Source organism: Pyricularia pennisetigena (assembly GCF_004337985.1).
Source record: "Pyricularia pennisetigena strain Br36 chromosome 7 map unlocalized Pyricularia_pennisetigena_Br36_Scf_8, whole genome shotgun sequence".
NCBI lineage: Eukaryota > Fungi > Ascomycota > Sordariomycetes > Magnaporthales > Pyriculariaceae > Pyricularia > Pyricularia pennisetigena.
The window spans coordinates 330,766-352,714 of record NW_021940920.1 but is presented as its reverse complement, the minus strand read 5'-3'; the positions used below and the strand labels follow the sequence as shown (position 1 = coordinate 352,714).

Below are 21,949 nucleotides of genomic sequence, written 5' to 3'. Positions count from 1 at the left end.
AAAAAAAAAAAAAAAAGGGTTTATCTCATCCATGTCAACCTCTGTTGATGATTGTAGCTGCCGTGCCTTGTCCGCACAGCTTGATACGCTAGTAACAGTCAAGTTACTTGTGCACAACACAGCACTCTATCAGGCTGCCTCGCCTGATCAAAGTCAATTCTCTAAAAGCCTTGAGATTTAAGACAAAGTTCGCTGATCTTCCAAGCTGATAAAGAAAGAATGCACAAGGTAGAAATAGTATCTTGGGCAGGCAGAACATTCACAAGGAATGTCTCAAATGGGCCGCCATAAAATAGCGACTTGGATGCTGCCCTAGGTCTAACCTTAGAAGGCCGGTAAGATGATCATGATAGATCAGCGAGGAACAGCCTCGGGCAGTAGCCGCTCCAAGCATAGCCTCAGATCCTCTAGTTCCCCTTGCAAAACAAAGTGAAACTTCTTTTTTGCGGTTATAGTAAGTGTTACAGCCCCAAATTCCCGTTCATTTCGCAAAAAAAAAAAAAAAAAAAAAAAGTCAAGTCCGGTCTATAGTTAAAAGGGAATCTCTCCCGAAGATCAAGGGCGTATATGAAAATTGGACCTTGTGTGTTTCAGGCACTTGGCATATCTGGCGTGAATTAATATCCGACAGTAGGCCGTTAGCAGGCATTAGGTTGACTTGGGAGAGCCGTCACATTAGGATTGGATGTTTGTGCGGACCCTTACGCGACGTCATAGGCACCGAACTACATTACTACAAGTACAAGTAATAGCACTGTAACCACCTCTGGCGCAGAGGGCTGCTTCAGCCGGGCAACTTGTCAGTGTCGCTGTTTGGTTTGTCATCCATATGCACCGCACTGTCCGCCAGTCATCCGTCCAACCATCATCCCGCCTGACATGATGTAAGACTGGGACCCCGGAACTCGGAACGCTAAGGAAAAGAGACACTCAAAGCAGGTGACCCGCGATTCGAGCACCTGAACCCAAAACTACAAGATCGGTTCAGTAAATCAACTCTGGGGAAAAGATGCGGATCACGGGAAATTCAACTCTGCAGCGTTGAGTTTGTTGCACAACATTACAATAGTGGCATGATATGAATACCGAGAGAGAGAGAGAGAGAGAGAAAGGGCTCAGGTTGGGGCACTCTGACAGAGTGCGTGCATGGAAAGATTAGGACTACTACAACAATTATTACTTATACAATCGGAATATGTGGCCCGGTGATGGAAATTTTGAGACGTTTGTGTGTGCCGGAGAGATAATTATTGTTTTGATGGAATATTAAAAAAAAAAAAAAAAAAGAAAGAAAGATAGTAATAAAAGGGCGAATCAGGGAGAAAGGCAGAAGAAAAAAAAATGAAAAAGAAAAGACAAGAAAGGATGAACAGAGCAGGGACCAGCTCGCAAATGGGTCAAACCAAGCTAGAGTCAAGCGATCGCCTTCGTCACGGGTATCAAACCACTCGTGCCGGAGGAGAGAGAAAAAAAAAGGAGAGAGACTGGCTATGTGTTTTGCTCTTCTATTAATAAAATACTAATAACCGGTCTTGCACCAACTGAGAACTGCAAGGTAGCAAATATGTTTGTGGTCGACTTCAAACCTGGTAAACCGAAAACACAACATAGGTCTCATGGACATTAACCTGCACATGTGCTATCAAGTTCTAACGAGGCTTTGAGGTAGCTTTTAATCAAAACCAATCAGCCCGGAGAAAGGGGCGTCGAGTTAGGTTGGATCCGATTTGTTTTGCGCCGACCTTGCCGAGTCTGCCAAAGGGAATTAATTTGATTGATTGATCATTGGATTACAGTACTTACTGTATGTGATCTTTAGTCTCATACTTGTAGGTACCTCCATGACAAAAAGAACTGGAGCCCGATTTATCTTCAATCGTCATCCGTTTTTTTTTTTTTTTTTTTTTTTTTTTTTTATATATATATATGTTTTTGAATTATTAGCTTTCAGATGCCACCGACTTTGCACAAGCTTGCCTACATATATAGGTCATAATTACCTAGGTACCTATTTATAGGGAGCTGTTCAATTAATTCCTCCTCATCTTGTTTGTTTTATCTACTCTACTTTATGGTACACCCAGTACTGACTGGAATTATATACCTACCTACTACCATAATCACCCTTGAAGGATGCAGCGGGCATTCCCGATCCACTGACCGAAAGCCGGGAACCCAAAAGTGACATGCGGACAGACAGACATCATCCCCGCAGCTGGACTGGAGCACGACCCCCCCAGACACGACAAGCCAGCCCATTCACTGATTGATGATTGATCCGTCCATTCACATCCACCAAAAGATCCCATATCCCACTCCCCGAGTGCCTCTCCACCCACACCCCCCCGGTCGCCCAAGCAGGCATATAACATCATAGCCCAGGTAGGGCAAAACTGGCTGGACTGGGTTTTTTTTTTTGGGTTTTGGGCAATTGAGAACCACAACCCCCTGGTTCAATCGATCAAATTGGCAGCCCTCCTTTCTCTTCGTCAGTCAAATCGATGCAACATTTATTTTCGAGCTCTGGTAGTAATTCTAGACGCAAAGCAACTCCAATCTCTCTCATATCCTACAACTGACAAAAAAACCAACAACCACCAGGGGAACTTGATGTAGCTCCTTTTGGGCCCTGTCCAAACCTGATTGGCGCCAAATCGTTACTACATCTACTATCTACCTTAACTTGCCTTGGTACCTCGCTACCAGGTACTTGCGTTATCAAATCGCTCTCTAAAGCCGCCAACCACCGCGCTATCTTTTTGTATTCATTTATTCATTTATTCACTTTGTATTCACTCACCTGCTTCACCTACATATCCACTTCCTTGCTCGAACCAGCAAACTGCCTCAACACGGCAGCCGTCATCCCAATATCTGCGAGTCAACCGCAACTCAATCTCGCCCCGATCCGCCTCCCAACCAGCCAGCGCTGCACGTAACCGCATCCTCGGGGCTCACTCAGGTCCCCTTTGTCCTTTACTCTTTTTTTATTTTTATTTTTTGTTTTGCCTTTTTGAACGGCGAACCAGAGAGTCGCAAGGAGCTACGATTGGCGCAAGGGGGGAGGGGATAGAGTTTACGTGGTTCCCAGCCCCGCACACAACGCCTTGCCCCCGGCCCTGAAGCCGGCTCGAAAGAGAGAGACAGAGAGAGAAAAAAAAAAAAAAATAAAAAAAATAAAAATAAAAGCATCAGGTACTGCACAAAAACTTAATCGGCCATGGCCGCTGCTCTGGCGCATTCGTCGGGCATGATTCCTTCCATGGTTGGAGTCCCACCGGCGACATCATACGAAAATGGCGGCGGCAACAACAGCAGCAGCACAGGAGCAGGCCATGGATCGATGATTCCAAACGACGGCAACCGAGCCGGCCGGAATGCGCCGCAAGGCGACCTCAAGTCCGATGCGGAGTCGGCCCAATCGCAACATAGAAAGCTCCAGCTGAGCGACTTCAAAAAGGTCCGGACGTTGGGAACAGGTGAGATATTCATATGATTTGTTTTCTCTACACCAAACAAGATGCAAGTCAAGCGTTTGGTCCCATCCCACTAACAACAACATGCCGTCGACCGCCTCGCAGGAACATTTGCACGAGTCTGCCTTGTCCGCCCATCGGACCCGCAGAACGAAGCGGAGCGCAACCAAGTATTTGCGCTCAAGATCCTGCGCAAATCCGAGGTGGTCAAGCTCAAGCAGATCGACCATGTGCGACACGAGCGCGCCATCCTCTCCGACGTCTCGGGCTTCCCCTTCATAACAAACATGCTCGCCTCCTTCTCCGACCACGACTTCCTCTACATCGTGCTCGACTACGTCCCCGGCGGCGAGCTCTTTTCGTATCTGCGCAAGTACCGTCGCTTCGATGAGGACATGGCCCGCTTCTACGCCGCCGAGATCGTCCTGGTGCTAGAGTACCTGCACGAGGCCCAGGACGGCGTCGCCTACCGCGATCTCAAGCCCGAGAACCTGCTGCTGGACGCCCAGGGCCACATCAAGCTCGTCGACTTTGGCTTCGCCAAGAGGCTGGGCGGCAGGAGGGACGGCGACAACAGCGGCACCAAGGAGACCTACACCTTGTGCGGCACCCCAGAGTACCTGGCTCCCGAGGTTATCCATAACAAGGGTCACACGACGGCCGTGGACTGGTGGGCGCTGGGGATTCTGATTTACGAGTTTCTTACCGGGTACCCGCCCTTCTGGCACCAGAACCCAATAGAGATCTACAAGCAGTACGTCATCTTTTATATGGATGCTCTTTTTTTTTTTTTTTTTTTTTTTCCTTGTTCCGTCGCTTGTTTGTACTGTGAGCGGTTCCGCCCCCTTAAACTAACATGTTTTCCCTTCCCTTTTCCCCCCGAACAACAGAATCGTCGAAAAGCCCGTCGTCTTCCCGCAAGACCCGCCCATCTCTCCCAACGCCCAGGACATCATCCGGCAGTTCTGCACCGTCGACCGCTCCCGCCGGCTCGGTAACATCAGCGGCGGAGCGGCGCGGGTAAAGGAGCACCCCTTCTTCGAGGGCGTCGACTGGGACGCCATCTACAGCCGCAAGTTCCCGGGGCCCATCCTGCCACCAATCAGGTACCCAGGCGACGCCCAATGCTTCGACATTTACCCCGAAGAGGACGTCGGCAAGGATCCTTACACGGACGAGATGGCTCAAAAGTACGACCAATACTTTAGGGACTTTTGAGAAGAAGCCGAACCGGAAACAAAAAAAAAAAAAAGAAAAACAAAGCACAAAAAAAAAGAGGTTCATCTGCACAAAACTCAAATAGCTGTATTAATACTGTCTCATTGTGGCGCTCGCTTTCTGTTCTCCCTTTTTTTTTTTTTTTCTGCTGTCCCTGCCTCTTACGAACAGTCGAAGCTCTACCCAAGATTACTACCTAGGCATTTACTTCTTGTTCTGCGAACAAACCCCTACCTGTACATTCCCGATTGATACTATCACAGGTTGATTTTTTTTTCTTTTTTTTTCATGGTTTCTTCCTCCTTTATCTGAGAAATGTGTCATGCCAAAGATAATGACCTTTTGTTTTTATTCGAACCACCATCCCATCATATCTGCAAAATCTTTGTTCTTTCCGTTTTTTTTTTATTTCTCTCTTTCCCTTTGTTTCTTTCATGAAAGCATCATGTAAATAACTGGCATCCCCCCATTGTTATGTGTTCAAGCGCACCAGAATTTTTCTCAAAGGCATACCTCACATGGCAAGCATACTTCAGGGCAAAACCGGGAGATATCCAAAAAAGGGGGGGAGAGGGGAGTTTTGAACTTGAAGGACTCCAACTTATTCTTGGAACGGCCTCGGTCCTGCTTGAATTCATTTCCCGGCGAAGCCTTGAGCATTGGAACTGGAATTCATCAAGAAATCAAAGCGGTCGAGTGGTTTTACTCGTCTTTGTCAAATACTCCTTGCGAGCAGGGACTGTTTTGTACTGGTGAGATGTCCCCCGCGATGTACCTCATCTTTGATACCAAATCACTCCAACGAAGGTTCCCATTCATGATTATTCTGGTGAATTTTCGAGCTCTGTGAACAAAATCTACGTTTTGTGCCTGATTCCCTTTCGGTTGCGTCTTCTGAGCAAACGTAAACCTCTGTTCCAGGGCACCGCGAAGCCCCTTCCATAGACTATTGGGACGACTTCATTACTTCCATGGCAGAAGAATCATGACCATTGTACCAAATCTTGGACGAGAAAAAATGCAACACAACAAGCAGGGCAGCTTAACAAAAACAAAAACATGATCAGAATGCATAAAAATGCCCTTCAGGCGTGCCACATGCCATATGCCATAGAGAGACCGTACCACAACAAAACGCCATACTCCATACTCGTCGTAGTAATCATGGAACCTCAAATCAGCGCAGGAAAAAAAAAAAAAAAAAACATGGAGTGATACCACCACCATAACGTAGACAGAGTCGACAAAAAAAGGCACAGCCGACAAATGCTCCAAAAAAATGCGAGGATTTAGCTAGTCCAGCACCAGCACCAACACCAACACTTGGAGAGCCACCCTGCGACGGCAGAGGCGATAAAGGCAGCCGACCTCCTCCTCTAGAGCACTTGGTACAGCCAGTACGTGCCCAGGGTCAACACGGCCAGCGAACCGAGCGCGGCCGCGCCCTCCTTGGTGCACCACAGCAGCATGGTCCAGCCCGACACAAACTCGCGGGACCTGGCTACTTGGCGGCGCGCCGTGGCGTGTATGTCGAGCGGGTATGGGAGGCGGATGCGCACGTCTTGGTCCTGCGCTGCCGAGTCGCCGCTGTCGGAGCTTCCATCTTTGCCCCCTGCTGCGCCTCCTCCGACTTTTCCATCTTCTCGCGACGAGTCCAGCACCTGGCCGGCCACGCCCTTGGCCTTGGCCACTTCCCTGCCCAACTCCGTGGGCGTCAGGATGGGTACATCGAGGCGCAGAAACACGGGTTGATGGTCCGAGGACCGCATCAGCGGCATGGAGGTGTACGCGCGGACCTCAAATGTGTGGTGGTCCTCCTCGCCTTGGCCGTCGTGCTTGGCAAACTCGGGCACTTCCATGTACAGCACCCGATCGGTCCAGCTCGGCCACCTGTGCTTAGCAAAGCGGTACGGCACGACCAGATCGCCCTCCCCGCGCTCCATGGCCTCCCTGGCTTCAACTTCGTTGATTGCGCCGTCTGTCGAGTGCAGCACGTCGTACTTGTACGTCGGTGGGAAGGAAATGTCCTCTTCGGTGAAGCAGCGGAGCACCCTGCCCGCCGCCTTCTCCTTGTTAAGTTGATCTCTCTCCAGGAGCGTGGGCCAGTGATCGGGAGAATCGGGATCGAAGCTCGGAAACCTGTCTTCCTTCTTGGGGGACTTGTCCGACGTGCGGTAGTTCAGGTCTCCAGCGACAAACACATGGCTGCCGGGCCTAAAGATGGTCATGTCGCGCAGCGCCTCGCGCATGTGGCCCGCCAGGACCCGATCTTGCTCCTCAGCCTCCCGCAGCAACGCCTCAGCTTCGGCCTCCTCCTCGGCCGTCGGCGCCGGGCTCGCTGCGCTGTCAGAGACCCTGCCGGTGGAACGCCGCCTCAGTAGACCCGACACCACGTCCTGGTCCTCGGGCCTAGCAACCTCTTTGATCGTAGCCACAGGGTCGCCAAACAAGAGCGCCGAGCAGATGCTCTGCCAGTTGGCGTGCCTCCTCTTAAGATTCCACTCCATGGGCGCGAGGTGCGTGGCCACCAGCGTGAGCTGCGTAAAGGCGCCGTCGCCGCTGCCGGCCGAGGAGCTGCCGCGCGGGGTGAAGATGCAACGGACAGCCACGGCGCCCTTGTTGCCCATGTCGAGCGTGCCAAACCCAACCTCTGCCAGCTCGACGCTCGAGATGGTCGACGGCTGCAGCGCAAAGAGCATGATGGCGGTCATACCGACATTGTGCTGCTTTACGAGCGTGTAGGGCCCCCGCGCTCGGCGGGCTTTTCTCCACGGCGGGCTCAGCAAGGGCGACTGCTGCTCTTCCTCCGCGTCCGGGGCCGGCGAGGCTGCATCGTTGCGATCGTCTTCGACGGTGGCAGATGCCGGCGTGGCGGGGGTCGAGGGGGTGGATTTGATCTTGACGGCTGCTATGTTGAGCGCCTCTTCGTATCGCGAGAGGAACGGGGCCAACAAGGGACCCCCGATGAACGCATAGCTCAATGGGGATATCTCTTGAAGGGAGCTATAGCCAGCAGGATGAAAAAGAAAGACATTGGTTGTTTCTCAAGAGTCAGCGGTCCAACTCTCTCCGGGTACGATTGTCCTTTCTTGTTCACCGCGGCCATGGCATATGAGTCCGGGAAAACTCCAAATCAAGAAAAAAAGACATGAAAAACCTACAAAACAACCACCTCTGGCAGCGACGTAGCATTGGTCACCAGTGCCGTCTCAAGATGGTGCGCAAAGACGGTTGAGTCGACCATCTTTTTGGCGGCGTTGAAGCTCAGGATCAGCAGATCCAGCTTCGTCTTCTTACCGCCCATCATCATCATCTTAGGATGCTGCACCGAGATGTCGTCGAGTCCATGTGCTGCCTGCTTCCGTGTCGACTTGCCTGACATGTTTGCGGTGGACAAGGTAGCGCAGCGACGTAGGTACCCGGCGAAGTGGACTTTTAGGTGCAGCGTCCCGCTCTGCAGCCAGCGTGGAGGACAGGACAGGACAAGGTATCTCTAGCCAAGGTTAATGAAACAATCAATCAGCTTGTCAAGTAGAAAAATGATTGGTACGGGCAGCTGAAGGGATCCAGCGGCTGACGCTGGTTGGAGGATTCACCCCGCCGATTCTGCGGCTGGTACGTAGGGGGTTTGGTTTGATTGATGGTAAAAGCTGGGGGTGAAGTACTCTAGGAAAAGTGACGTACAGTAGTGCTCCAAGGTGGACCCGCTTGAACCAGGCAACGGGCAGACTAGGTTCCTGGTTAAGTATTTACTCCTCAACTTCTTGATAACTTTAAAATAATGAAAACTAATACAAGTAATAATATCCCTCTACATACTAAGCTGATTATAATATCTTTTAATATCAGACGTAAGATTTAAGTACTTATCTACGTACTCAAGGCACCCACCTAACCTTTTCGTCTTCATCGGTAGGTTTGGCAACAAGGTCAGGCTGTCGAGACACCCATCATCCACTAGTCTAGACATCACATGGATGATTCCACCTTGCTTACATACGTAGAGCTCCCTCTTTGCTGTAGGCAAATTCTACGTGAACATAAGCTCTTGCACGTACTTACCAATAAAGTACTTTGCCTCGAAAGCCGGGAAAGAAACCCAGAGAACGCTTGAGGCCTCCGCTTCCCCTCCCGATCCCCAACCTCAACCAACAAAACATGCCTTGACATATGCCCCTCTCGCTTGTCAACATACGCCTAATGAAGCTCGGCTTCTATGCCCACTTCTGCCTCAAGGCCTTTTGAATGTTCCCAAGTCCCAGATAATCTATTCAGCACGAATCAACAAATTCCACCCTTGGCTTAAATTCACTTTACGCATACTTTTGGTCAGGGAGAAACAGAAAAACACAATGTTAAAAGACCTATCTAGTTGTTGCTTTGTAATGGCCCAATGCCTTGTCCGGTTGCGTCAGCTATCCACAAGATCCCGTCCCGAGGTCAGAAGAGATGAATGGTGTGTCCTTGTGAGACGCCCTTCATAGCTCGAGCCACCCAAGTCCTCTATGGCCACCGCGCCAGTGAAAAGATACTTGGTGCTGCCTCCACTGCCGTGGACCCTTGTAGCAACTGCCGAAAACCATATTATGACAAGGAAATGGAGAGAAAGAAAACTTGACCTGAGCTGAAGACACATATAAGTGAGCCTCTGTGCAAAGAACCAAGTGTTGCCGCCAATATCCTCCAATCTTCTCCAACACGCCCGTTGCAATGTCGCCTTTGTAGCTTGACAAAAGTAGGATACGGTCTAGCCTGCCGTTCGGGTGTCGAATTCCGTGCCCAATTCATAAGTTGACGTTTGCATGCGTGATGAATCCCGAAGCCTGCACCCTCGAAACTACCTCCTCGTCCCCATGATTTCCTCCCCACAAGCAGGCTCCGAAGCGATAACCACCAAAGCGAAGAAAGAGATACCCAGATTCCTGGTTCGAATAAAAGGAAACAATCCAAGGAGATAACGATCAGAAATAAACAGGAATGAGGCGCCCACGATGACCGGAGAGTAGGATAGGCTGCAACCATGATCCTCACTGGCGTAGTCACGTCCCGGACGCACGTCGAAGCGACGCGCCTCATGACTAACGCATTGGGGATGTCACCACAATGGCATTGTAGCCGATGTGTTGCAAATTTCATCCGCACAATTCGGCAACAAGAAGTCCGTCGGTTCACATCAAAACCCTCCGATGCCATCGGGCGTGCCGTTCCACCAGTCGCGGGTCGCCGCCCACTTGCAGAAGCGAATGGCGTAGTTGCCATACGCTCACTGCTAAGAGCTGTTTTACCGAGAACTGATCGAGCAATGGTGAAGGAAAAGCTGAAATGCGGCCGACAGAAGAAAAAAGAAATTGAAAATAACAGTTGTTACTCCGCGTCGTGGTTGAGTGGGGTTCGTGGTTGCCTTCCATGGTCATGCTCACCCCTGACCCGATCGACTCATTGCACATATTACTAGGCGGTGGTAATCTAGTAATGTGTCTTGGTTTCCGGGTTGATAGGCGAGACTGAGACTGATTGCGGCGAAAACAAAGATGGCATACAACACGCACGTGGTGCTGCTCAAAAGTAGCCCTCGACGTTATACTCCCAAACTCAACGATTAACAAGTCCAGAAGGTTTCGTGTGCTGACTGGACCTTGTTTCACTTCGGTCGGTAGGCAGATTCAGCGTTCTTGTAAGCCGAACGCAGCCTATTCATCGAGCGCTGAACGTCAGTAACCGTGTCAGCATTTTCCTCCGGCCAGCGTTGTGGTATCCGCACCAAACTCGAAGGAAAATGATTCCTTACAAGGAATGATTTGTAACTGGGCTTTACTAAACACTCACATCCTGTCGCTGCCGCCGACGGCACCTCTGGTGTTGGGGGTATCCTCGCCGGGAATCAGGTTCTTGTTGCGAGGGCGGCTGGATTGAGCAGCAGTGCCCGCCTGGGCCTGTTGGGACGGGTCCTCACGGGCCTGCTTATCCTCACCCTGGCGAATTGCCTGAGCGTTCTTCTGGTACTTGTACACAGTCCAGTCGAAAACGTAGTCGTACTGGAATCCCTCACGGACAAACAGATCACGGAAAATCTTGCGAAGATAGCTGTAGTCGGGCTTGTCGTCGAAGCGCAGAGAACGGGTGTAGTTCAAGTAGATGGCGAACTCGTTGGGGAATCCGCGGCAGAGAACCTCGGTGGGAGTGGTCATCTTCTTCTCCATGATCCTGTCATACTTCTGCTTCTTGGTCGCTGCCTTCAGACCTTGCCAGGGGAGAGAGCCACGGCAGAAGTAAAGCATGACATAGCCGAGGGACTCCATGTCATCACGGCGAGATTGCTCTAGAAAAAGACGAGGATTGTCAGTATTAGAGGCAAAATTGGGGCCAACATGTAATTTCACAAGGTTGAACATACCGACACCCAAGTGGGTGTTGATAGATGCATAACGGGCAGTTCCAGTAAGGTTCTTGTTCTCCCTGTAAGGGATGTGAAAGTGAGTCTTGGGGTCACGGTACTTCTTGGCGAGACCAAAATCGATAACGTTGACTTGGTTACCGCGCTTGCCGATGCCCATCAGAAAGTTGTCGGGCTTGATATCACGGTGAATAAACGACTTGGCGTGGATATACTCGATACGAGAGATGAGTTGGTCGGCGAGTAGCAAAACTGTCTTCAATGAGAACTTGCGGTTGCAGAAGTTGAAGAGATCTTCCAAGCTGGGTCCCAGGAGATCGAGAACCATGGCGTTGTAGTCGCATTCGGTACCGAACCAGCGGACAAATGGAATGCCAACACCACCTGCGAGCGACTTGTAGACTCGGGCCTCGTACTCGAGCTGGGGGTGCTTTGCCTTGACGCTCTCGAGCTTGATGGCGATTTCTTCGCCCGAGATGATGTTGGTACCGAGGTAGATGTCACCGAAAGATCCGGAACCAATCTTGCGGCCGATGCGGTATTTATTACCGACACGAAGATCCTACCAGGTGCAGACGAGACGTTAGGTTTCTTCATCAGATCCATCAGAACAAGGCAAAGAATCCAACGTTTTTAACTTACCATTGTCGTCATTTTGGCGGTCGGTTTTCCACTCGATCGGGCAAAGAATGGAACAAAAAGTGCGGTCGTGAATAGTGACCTGAGGCTAAAGACTGGGGCTGACTAGACCTCGAAGTCTGTTGAATGTTCAATGGTTTGGTTAGCAGAGTCTTCTGGACAAGTGACGTCGGTCTGGTCGACGTTGTGGTCGTGGAGTATGATGGTGTGCAAGAAGCAAAGTTGAGGTATCAATTCAGAGGGGCGAAAGCATGAGGTGAAAATAGAAAATGGTTGGGGTCGGCGGGGATGCCTCAGTCGAGGTAGGATCCCTCGTGCCTACAGGTAGTATCGTATCTTTGATTGCCAACGGGTGGGTGTTGAGTTGGCAAATCAGAAGCCAAAAACTACCGACAGTATAGGGAGTCGAAGCCAGGAAAGAGAGACGATGCACGGAAGGTGCGGTTTAGATACCAAGAGGGAGGCTGGGTGTGATTGATTGTGTGCTGCAAAAAAAAAAAAAAAGAAAAGGCTCACCTTGACCGTGTGATCGTGGGTTTGATGGAAAACTGTACGTTGAAGTGACCCAAATTAGACTTCAATACTGAAAGAGTGGTAACGAGGTGCAAAGATTCGAGATCGAGTTTCGGCCCCGACCGTGGTTTTGGCTACAGAGGCAGTGTCGTGGTGTGGTGGTGGTGGAGGAGGAAGGAAGAAAAGCGATGCGGGAAGTTGAGGCAGGCGGTGACAAAGCGTCAACGATACATCAGACCAGACCGCTCTTTGCTGCTGGGGGCTTAGACGGGATGGAAAAGGAAAAACCAGCTCAGTGAACGAACCTTTAGGGCCTTGCTTTTCGGACAAGGCCAGCTAGGAAACAAGAAAGAACAAAAAAAAATCGGTGCGTTGTCCCTCACGTCCGCTTTTGATCTTTTGATCAATCAGATGCTGCGGCGTTGTTTGAATGCGTTTGCTCAAGCAGGAGGAAGAAGAGTGGGTTCTGGAATGAGAAAAGGGAGAAGGGAGGGAGGGAGAGGATTTACGTGTGCTGTGCCTGGTGCGGCAAGCCTCAATTGCTCGGGTAAGGTAATAGACGGTAAGGCAACTAACCCCCAGCCATTCCTTGCCGCCTGCCGTGCTGTCAGCACATTTTTCAGGGCCAGCCACTGGGCACAGCGGCCGCCGAGTTGGAGAGGTGGGTCTCAAACCCAGGTCTGGCCTGTCGCGGCCCTGACCGGGCAGTAGCACAACGTACTGGTACAAGCCAATTTACTCCGTACAGTAGAAAGGGCGTCGGGTGTCCGCCTAATTCCGCAAAAGGGGTCTGCGCCAAGACTTGCACCAGTTGGGCATCGACCCCTCAGCCAGCTGGAGCTATGGATTTCGCGCACATTGAGGGGAAGTTTTTACAGCTGGTTGAAGTCAGGAGAGTGTACAGGAGGTCACAGTGTTACTTTCAGAGGTTGCATAAAGAATGCACGGTATTTTTGCAAGAACTTTACTCCATTGTAAAACAAAAAAAGGAACCCCNNCCCCCCCCCCCCCCCCCCTCCCTGAAGGCGAAGGCGAAACCAGTGTTTGCCATCCCATCGTTGACGGTAGTCAGGTATTTAAATCAAGCTTGTCAAGCTACCATCGTCGAAGTTATGAATGTATCAGAAGGGCTGCCGACGCAGGACTTACCTGACTAAATGAAGGCTTGGCAAGACAAAGAGGGAGATACTGACTGCAAAGCTCCTGGAAGCTTTAGGTCGATCACAACATAAGGGCACGCCCGTGTTTATCGGACTACTTAGCTCCATCCCCAGCCTGTTGTCTGTGACAATCCTTGCTCGGACGAGGGACTTTGATAAATGCGAACTACCCATGAAGGCGACTATTCAGTCAGTCATTCTAAGCGGCCGACCGACCATTCGGCCCCAACATGCACTTTCTTTTTCTTAGTGGCAATTCCAGTGACCTGGTTTGCGGATATTTCATTTTTCCAAGTCGCCGTCTCTGGTTTGGGTGGCAACTTTGCAAAAGGATTTTCCGACAAACTTGATTCACAGCACTCTTCCACGAAAGTACAGAAGAACACAACACCCAATTTTTTAGTCCCAGGTCTGGGCCGGTCATCAAATCCGACGGATCGGTGCCCAACCGTGGTCATTGCGTTGCGGTGCATGGCGCTTAGTGGCTGCGAGTCAAACGAGCATGATCTACAATTACTGGTGTTTTCCTTCCGCTCGGTTCCGCTTTAACATCCATGCTGGGGGCCGCATCTTATAACTCGGGTGAGTCTTCCGATTTGAGTGGTGCAGCAGCATGCAGCGGACCAGTCATGGAATATTCCAAAGAGAAGGGGGAAGGGGGGAGGACCGCATGATGGCCCAAGACTCAAGCGTTACGTCGTCACGTCTACGTCGTCCTGTCTGTCTGGATTATTCGGCTCCGATTGATGCAAATTGCCGCGCCAACCTCCTTGCATTAAATTTCGTCCAGTACCTTGAAATCGACAAAGTTGACTATTGAAAGCTAGGATCTCTTGCCAAGGATGGGCTTCTCGTGAGTATTGATGCGAATCGGGATTTAATACCAAATGCTTGATACTGTTGCTCTGTCAACGTGTCCTCGTATGATTGTGACCCTGTGGGAAAAAAAAAAAAAAAAAAAAAAAAAAAAAAAACCATTTCTCTCCAAGGATATGCGCGATATTGGTTGGGCTAGCCTCTACTGGCAGGCGGCTGGCGGCTCTTGTGAGAAATGAAGTTATACGGAGAAGGAGACCTGATGTTTTTATCCAGGCTAGAATATTACGGCAAGGTAATCTTGCCCCCGACTGTCTGCGCACATAGGCAAGATTAGCCTCTGGTCCTGAGCCCTACCCGCCCATCATTTGTCACTGCGGATTTGGGGGTAGCCACAAACGCCGCCAATTTGCATTTGTCGCCCGGCCCAAGGTTGGTTTCGTCTGTTTGTCTTGACGGGTAACGTTCTTTGACATTGCGCGCAGCCAACCCCGCATACGACTCTTGGCAGGTGCAGGTCCCGTATAAGCAAACGCAGATGCTCAATCATGGTATTTCTCTTTATTTTAGTTCTTCCATCGTCTCCCGATGTCCGAGTGTCACCAACGCTTGACTGTAGACCTTTTGCCAACTACTCCACCTTACTCAAGCGTCGCCAGGCCTGGACCATTCCAGCACCGCCCAGCCTTGCCGATCGCTCCCGCATCCTGCTGCCGCCTGGAGATCAGCCCCTCATTATATGACGTTATTGGCCGATCGCGTTATTGTACAAGTAAACGGAAAGTCGTGTTGGGTTTTTTGAACACTCTGGTTGCCAATCAATTATTCGACTCACACGATGCCGTCTCATGATACGACCTTCTGTTGGACGTGTTTAATTAAGTTCTCTTGAAATCAAGCAGGCCTTGGCCGACATACACCAAAAGTTTCTAGCTACTACCCATATAGTTTGAGTTACACACCTGACCAGCCCGTGTCACGTATCCCGCTCGGCTACAGCGATATATTAGCTTGTACTCACCTAGCACCCGCCGCTAAAAAGGCTGCTCCAGAATAAAACCTTTGTATCATCAACACATTCGGGTAGGGGAAAAAAAAAAGCAAGACAGACGTAGAGCTAGTCTGTCACTAAGTAGTAAACTGACAGCCCTGCAGAGCACGTGTCCCACGAGGTGCTGTCAGCATTAACGCGCACACAGACTTTGATCCCATCCTCTTTACCGTATGGTTGCCTTTATTCCCCAGGAGCTCGGGACTTTTTTATGTTGGCGGCTTGCGCTGGCCCTTGTCTGTGCCGCCCACATGACCTTCCCTTGCAGCAACAACGCAGACGCACTGTCAAGCCCATCAGACGTGCAAAAGAAAAAAAAGGAAAAAAAGAAAAGGAGACAAAAGCAAAAGGAAGAAAAAGCAACCAGACTCAGTAAAAGTACCGAGTACGGTAGCTTTGCGAGTTTCCCGTCCCGCGTAAAAGTGGATCTCGTCGGGCGCTTGTCTTGTCATAACTCTCCCTTTTTGCCCTTCTTGCTTCTTGGCTGCGGGCTTGATCACTTGTGACACCTGCCTCTTGGTTATGAGAGAGTTTTGCTTTTTTTTTTCTTTGCTGCGTTGGCCGTTATGCCCTGTCCTTGAAGCGAAACTGTTGGCTAAATGACGTCTCTGGGGGTTTCATGATATGAGGGAGAGGTTTACGAAAGGCGGGGTTTGAAATCATAACCGGAACGGGCTCGGTGGTTTCGTATTCACCGGGCTTCCAAGTACCTGCAGAGAAAACGCTAGTTACAACCACACAATTTAGATCGTAAACCCTTCCGGAAACGCCAACACTGGAACCTTTAATCTCTCCCATCCCAATCGGGGTTCTCTCCCAAGAGAACGATGTACATGGTTTAGTATAGCATAGTATAGGTAAGGAAGGTATGTAAGATTTGTATAAGTCCAAGGTACAGTACCTAAGTTATTTTGGGGGTATCTCAAAGCACGCCCTTGTTCTATTCAAGGGCGAGGCGACAAAAAGTCTCATTAGTTCTAGGGTCCTGTTGTTTCTTTCTTTTCTTTTTTTTTTCCTCATAGGGCATAATTCTCCGTGTGCAGGTATATCTCCTCCAGCATATCATCTCCCCAGATCTCGGCCTGCAGACGCGCCACGGTGTTGGCGACCCCGACCCTCATGGCCGGGGGGCCGCACACAAAGACGGCGGTCCTGCGGCCCAGGATGCCTCTTCCGTCGGAGCCTCCGGTCGCCCACTTCTTGAGCATGTAGCCCAGGTCCGGCCGGCCGTACTCGACGGACCAGCCGCCGTCGATCTGGTGAGGGACGGGGAAGGCGAACCGCATCAGGGACTTTTGGAACTCGGTCGGCGTTTCGGGGAAGCCAAACTCGAACCCGGACGGCGGGCCAAAGGTCGACGTCGGCCGGACCGGTCGGGTCTGCGGCTGCTCCGGGATGGTCAGGTGCGCGAGGCCCGGGCGGAGGTGCGCCAGGTCTGGTGCGCGCGGGCCGTCCAAGGACGCGGCTTTGCTGCCCGGCTGTGGGCTGCCGCCCGGCTCGGGGGTCGGGTTGCCATCGGTCCCCGGGGGCGTGAGGAAGAGCTGCGAGTATCTCGCGTGCGCCACCGAGCCCGGGGGCGCGTGCTGAAACTTGGGCACGTCGAGCCGCTGCGGCGGGGTGAAGTGAAACTCGCCGTCTGCAGACTTCTTGTCCACCGGGTGCGAGCTCCTCCTGCTTTCGTCTACGGGGAGAGGCTCCTTCTTGTCCCCGTCGCGGTTCTGGTCGATGCTGGGGTCGCGGCCCTCAAGCTTGCGGAGGGCATCACTCATGGCTGACGACCTGTCCTTGAAGGAGGCCGGGGGGTTCGGCGGCGGCGGTGGCGGGATGTTGTGTGGCTGAAGGTACTTCTGCTGAGGGAGGGCCGTGATGCGGTCTTCGTCCTCGGCCCTCAGCTCCCTCTCCCTTTCTGGGTCACCCATCGCCTCGGCGTGGATAAAGGCCGAGTTTCTCTTTGACGCGATACCGGCGACGAAGCCGTCCAGCTTGTCGTGGAACATGTTGCTCAGGGGCCGGGGTGCCCGATGGTTTTGTTGTCCGGTGGCCCCGAAATACCCGTCGCCTCCGGGGTCCGCCATGATGCCCGGCTGTTGCCGCACCGCCTTGGTGACGAAGAACTTGCACGTAACACTCTCGGGTGGCGCAGCCTCGCGGCAGATCCTCAGCTCCTCGCGGAACCAGTCCATCGCCTCGAGCCTCTTCAACGCCCACACCACCACTATCTTCTTGGTGATGGCCTTTCCGTCACGCATCCGCTTGATCAGGTTCAACAGCTGCGACATGAGTGCCGTGATGCCACTGCCGCCAGCGATCAGAATGACGGTGTCGAACGCGGCCAGGTCCCGGCGCATACCGCCATAAGGCCCGTCTAAAAAGGCACGGTAGGTGTGGAACGGACCCTTCTCGATGGCCGTCTCGAGAACGCGCCTCGTAAAGCCGCCGTACGGGCGGAAAACGAGCACACAGTCGCGGTATTGCTCGCCGTACTCGGAAGGGAAATCCTGGCTGCACAGCGAGGATATGGTGAAGGGGTGGTTGTCCAGGAGCGAGATTCCCGGCATGCGCAGGTACACAAACTGGCCGGGTTTCCAGCGCATCTGCGTCGGTATGGTGACCTTGACGGCGTTCTCGGCCATCAGGGTGATGGCGGCCTCGTCGCCCACCATGAAGGCCATGCGCCACGGCTTCGCCCAGTTCAGGTTGAACAGGCGCATTATCGAGCAGGTGAAAAATATGGCCAGCGTGGCGATGAGGTAGTGCCAAGACGAAAGAAAATTCTTGGTGTGCCAGAACAGCACGGCGACGTATATCAAGCCGACGGGGACGTGAAGCATGACGAATATCTCATAGGCAATGCGGCGTATAAAAGGGAGCGAGGCTATGCACAGCCATGCGAGCGGCACCAGACAGGCGATGCCTGTTCCGTATATGGCACCGCTTCCTTCGGGAAAGAGTCTCGAAAAGACTTCCAAGCCGCCGTCATCCCAGACAGGCTGCACGTAAAACGGTATGCAGTGGACGAGGGACAAGAACAGCGTCAGGTATCCGGCCCAGCGGTGGAAAACGTTGAGGCGCTCTGGCCCGATGCCGGTGACAAAAGTGACCAGATTCGCCTTCATGCTGGTGGCTATGATCCAAGGGGTGAGGGCCACGGCGATCATGCCCGCCCTGACGGCCACCGGGGGCGACCCAAATTTGATGCTCTGCCAGTACAGCGGCTGCAGTAGGAAGCAGTAGAGCGTGACAAAGACGAGAGCCACAAAGACGACGGCCAGGACGGCCAAGGACGAAAATGTGATTCGATGCTTGCGCCACGTTATGTCTGGTATCGGCCGGTAAAATACCCATCTGAACAGTGCCAAGGTGTCGTTGACAAAGCCGACCGAAGACATGTGTGCCTTGGGCCGAAAGGCCATCTCCTCCTTGCCAGCGCTGTCCTCGGGGAAGAAGTGCTGGCCCATGCTTCGACCGGTTTGTGGATTTTCGGCCGTGTTGGGGAAGAGCATGTTTGGATCATAGGTTTGTTGATTGTGATATTCAATCTCCTGTTTGTAGATGGCCTGGCGGATCTTGTCTTGCCAAAAGTGCCACACCCTTGTGAACAGAACGCATCCCACCAGCGCGAGGGCAAAGAATGTCCATCCAAGGGCGTATTTGCCCGACTCGATCCAGGGGTCGACCGTGTTGGCCTCGATCAGACCCGGCGGGCTTGTCGGTGTCAGTGGTATCTGTATACGCTTTGCAAGCTCAGAAAACCTTTTCGTTGCGCCGCTGACCAGTCCCTGGAGGACTGATCCTGATTCCGTTTGTGCAGCCATGGCCCATGCGGCTGAGTGATGGCTATGATGCAATGGTTTGTGAATCGACAACGCCGTCCCTTGCGTCCAGCCAGCACGGACGGCTAGACTTTAGTCCCCAATGTCGCAACTCAAGACATGCAAGGCTCAAGTAAACAAGGAATTGGTTTGTGGTACCGCGTTGACCACTGACTGATGTCTCAGTTGCTACACAGCCGAAAATGATCGTGTGTCGCTTCGGCTCTGGACAGTAACAGCTTTGCTGACCAAAGCTACCGGTAGAGAGGCGCAAATCAGAACCTGAACATGGAGGCTCCGAATACCTCATAAATTTGTAGATGTCACAGCAACATGCATGTCGATGCCGTCGTCGTCAATGCTTAATTGTCGGGGCGAGGGTCTGTCGGGAAGCGGACGATGAACCAAGCAGGCCAGAAGTCAGGACCTGTAGGGGGCGAAATCCGGGAGAGCTGTCCGGATATACTTGGCTGGGGTTATGTGCCGATCCGTACATACCGGGGAGGTATCTAGGCATCCATAACAAGATAGGACCGCGCTGCAACCTTTTTAGGGTACCGTTGCACCGTCACGCCGCACACAAGAAAAGGGGGTAGGGGGTCAGGGACCTAGCCGCCACTAATCCCGGGGGTGGTGCGACTTTATGGGATGTAATATGATATCGATGGACTCTGCCTTGGACTAACCGAAGCTTGGGAAGCTGCAAGCTTGGCTACAGCAGTCGAAAGAGGATACTCTGCTGCATGCATGTACAAAGTACAAACACAAAGTCCATATGAGCTGCTCAGGGATGTGTGCTCAAGTGCAGGCCGAGAGGCCCAGCGGCTGACCGCACTTTAATATTGGCTGGTCGAGTTAGTGGCCGTTCCCCGCTGCTGCAGGTCACATTGAAAATACAGGGGGTGCAGTGACGACAGACAGGGGTCTATGGTGTCAAGCAGGTCGACGAATGGGGCATGTGAATCCCATCAAAGGCGGGAGGATCTTTATCAAATGGTTGGCTGCACCTCTTGCGCCAAAGTTGCAATGTGTTGTTTGTTATGCATATTGCTCGGGGGTGGTACCATCTGTTAGGAGATGCAATTAATACCGCGTTGTCCGACATGGCTTTGGGAAAGAATAAGAACTCTGGTTACCTGTGTACATGACGATGTTGTGTGCTGGATATCGATAACAGTCACAAGGGATATCGAGCCCGAGATATCTCGCACACTGAATAATCCTCGTGGCAAATCGGCATATCATCGCACCGCGCTCATATAGTTTGCAAGGCTTCCCATTGGCCTTGGCGCGTATGCTCATTTCAAGGTGAAAAGCAGCTGGCAAATGACTTGATGGTGTCGCATAATGCCCTTCTTTGCGGAGTGCTGTGATATCAACTCCGCAATTTACCCGTTAAGCTTGCCGGGCCCCATGTCCGTGAACCATCGATCGAACAGAAATTAATTAAGAACCCTGGACTTTTGTATGTTGTTATCCCTGAAAGCCTTGCAGCCCGTTGAAAAATTGACTTTTTCTTCATTTTCTTTTTCTTTTCTCTCTGCACTCCCGATGGCGGCCCCTGCTTCTTCTTCTTTTTGTCTTGGAACATCGCAAAAAGGTCCAGTGGCTTATTGTACACAAGCAGGCGAGTTAACGGTCTCGAGCCTGTCAAGCTGAACTAGTCAAGTAGGTACCCGTGGCGCCCCCCCGCTTTCGCTTGATCTGTCTGTCCCCACACATGGTTTGTTATCTATTACAAAGGTGCTGAATATCTGGGTGGGATTGGGAATTGGGGGCTGTCCCGAATCAGAATGGGCTGTTTGTGATTTCCCATTGGAAGAATGCGCCGTGATGGCAATTATTCAATTCATGGATAACTTCTCCTCGACGAACCGCGATGCAAAAACTTGATTCGTCCCCGTCGCCAGGTGGGGGGTGTCATTGTATCCGTAATCACTGCATTCAGCGCACAATGGTACGAGGTAATAGTGGTGGGGAAGAAACGAGCGGTTACACGCGAGTCTTTATTGGTCCCCGGGGTGGCTAGGAGGAGCCACTTTTTCGGAGCAATTGTCAGAGGGGTGCAGCGGGAGAAACAATATTGAATTTTGAATTTTGGCTGGTAGCGATTTGTGCCGTGACGAATTAGCTTTTCATGCTTTCTGCATTGTTTTTTTTTTTTCTCTTCTTTTCTTCAATACCCATGGACTGTTTTCCTCGTCACGATAACAAGGACATATTGTTCTGTTATATGCAAGTCGAAGCAGCTCGTCACAACTCAAGCCAAGGAAGGTTGACCCGCCTTTGACAACAGCGGAAAGGGACTCGTATACTCGGAGCTATACGCAGATAAAGATAGTGCACTTGCTATATCGTTCGCAATTAATACCCACTAGACTCAAGTCGGAGGATCAAAACAAAATGGCTGATAAGCAGGCAATGCAATTAATTAGTAGGATTCGTCTTCCTTTTTCCTTTTCCTTGTGGATCTTTTGGCCCGAAGTGGTTGCCTGTCAGCTTACTATTTCTCCGGAGTGTAACTACAGACTGAGTATTCCTGGCGTCTGTTTTGTCGATACTGATCCACGACGGCTGCGACCGCCGAGCCTCACTTGCATGCTGTCAAACAGGTCAAAGCCATGCTTCGCGGGGAGGGGGGGTTTCCTAACCCCATCTGGGAGTATTGGATCACGGTGTGAGATCCTGTTCAAGAAAGTTCTATCTGTATTCCTGTTCGACCGCATCGTCTGTCTATTTTAGTCTTTTGAGACTACATCAGAGTTGCAGTATCCAAACATGGCCTAGCTGGTAATCTATCCCATGTCGGGCCTGCATAAGTGGACACTCATAACAAAAAACCACTTGACCATTCAAAAACACATTCTCAC

The 21,949-nt window shown here is 51.6% G+C and overlaps 3 protein-coding genes across 3 annotated transcripts; 1 reads left to right on the top strand and 2 right to left on the bottom strand.

Annotated features, from left to right (window-relative positions):
- Nucleotides 1–3,220: 3,220 nt before the first annotated feature.
- On the top strand, nucleotides 3,221–4,694 carry PpBr36_09231 (uncharacterized protein; the record flags this gene model as incomplete). The annotated part of the gene is made up of 3 exons (XM_029896353.1): nucleotides 3,221–3,479; nucleotides 3,582–4,230; nucleotides 4,367–4,694. The coding sequence occupies 3 exons, from the start codon at nucleotides 3,221–3,223 to the stop codon at nucleotides 4,692–4,694; spliced, it is 1,236 nt and encodes a 411-aa protein (XP_029744570.1).
- A 1,376-nt stretch (nucleotides 4,695–6,070) lies between these two features.
- PpBr36_09230 (uncharacterized protein) lies at nucleotides 6,071–11,742 on the bottom strand (the record flags this gene model as incomplete). The annotated part of the gene is made up of 4 exons (XM_029896352.1): nucleotides 6,071–7,697; nucleotides 10,521–11,013; nucleotides 11,089–11,650; nucleotides 11,731–11,742. The coding sequence occupies 4 exons, from the start codon at nucleotides 11,740–11,742 to the stop codon at nucleotides 6,071–6,073; spliced, it is 2,694 nt and encodes an 897-aa protein (XP_029744748.1).
- A 4,541-nt stretch (nucleotides 11,743–16,283) lies between these two features.
- On the bottom strand, nucleotides 16,284–19,082 carry PpBr36_09229 (uncharacterized protein; the record flags this gene model as incomplete). Its single annotated transcript, XM_029896351.1, has 1 exon — nucleotides 16,284–19,082. The coding sequence occupies one exon, from the start codon at nucleotides 19,080–19,082 to the stop codon at nucleotides 16,284–16,286; it is 2,799 nt and encodes a 932-aa protein (XP_029744474.1).
- Nucleotides 19,083–21,949: the final 2,867 nt, after the last annotated feature.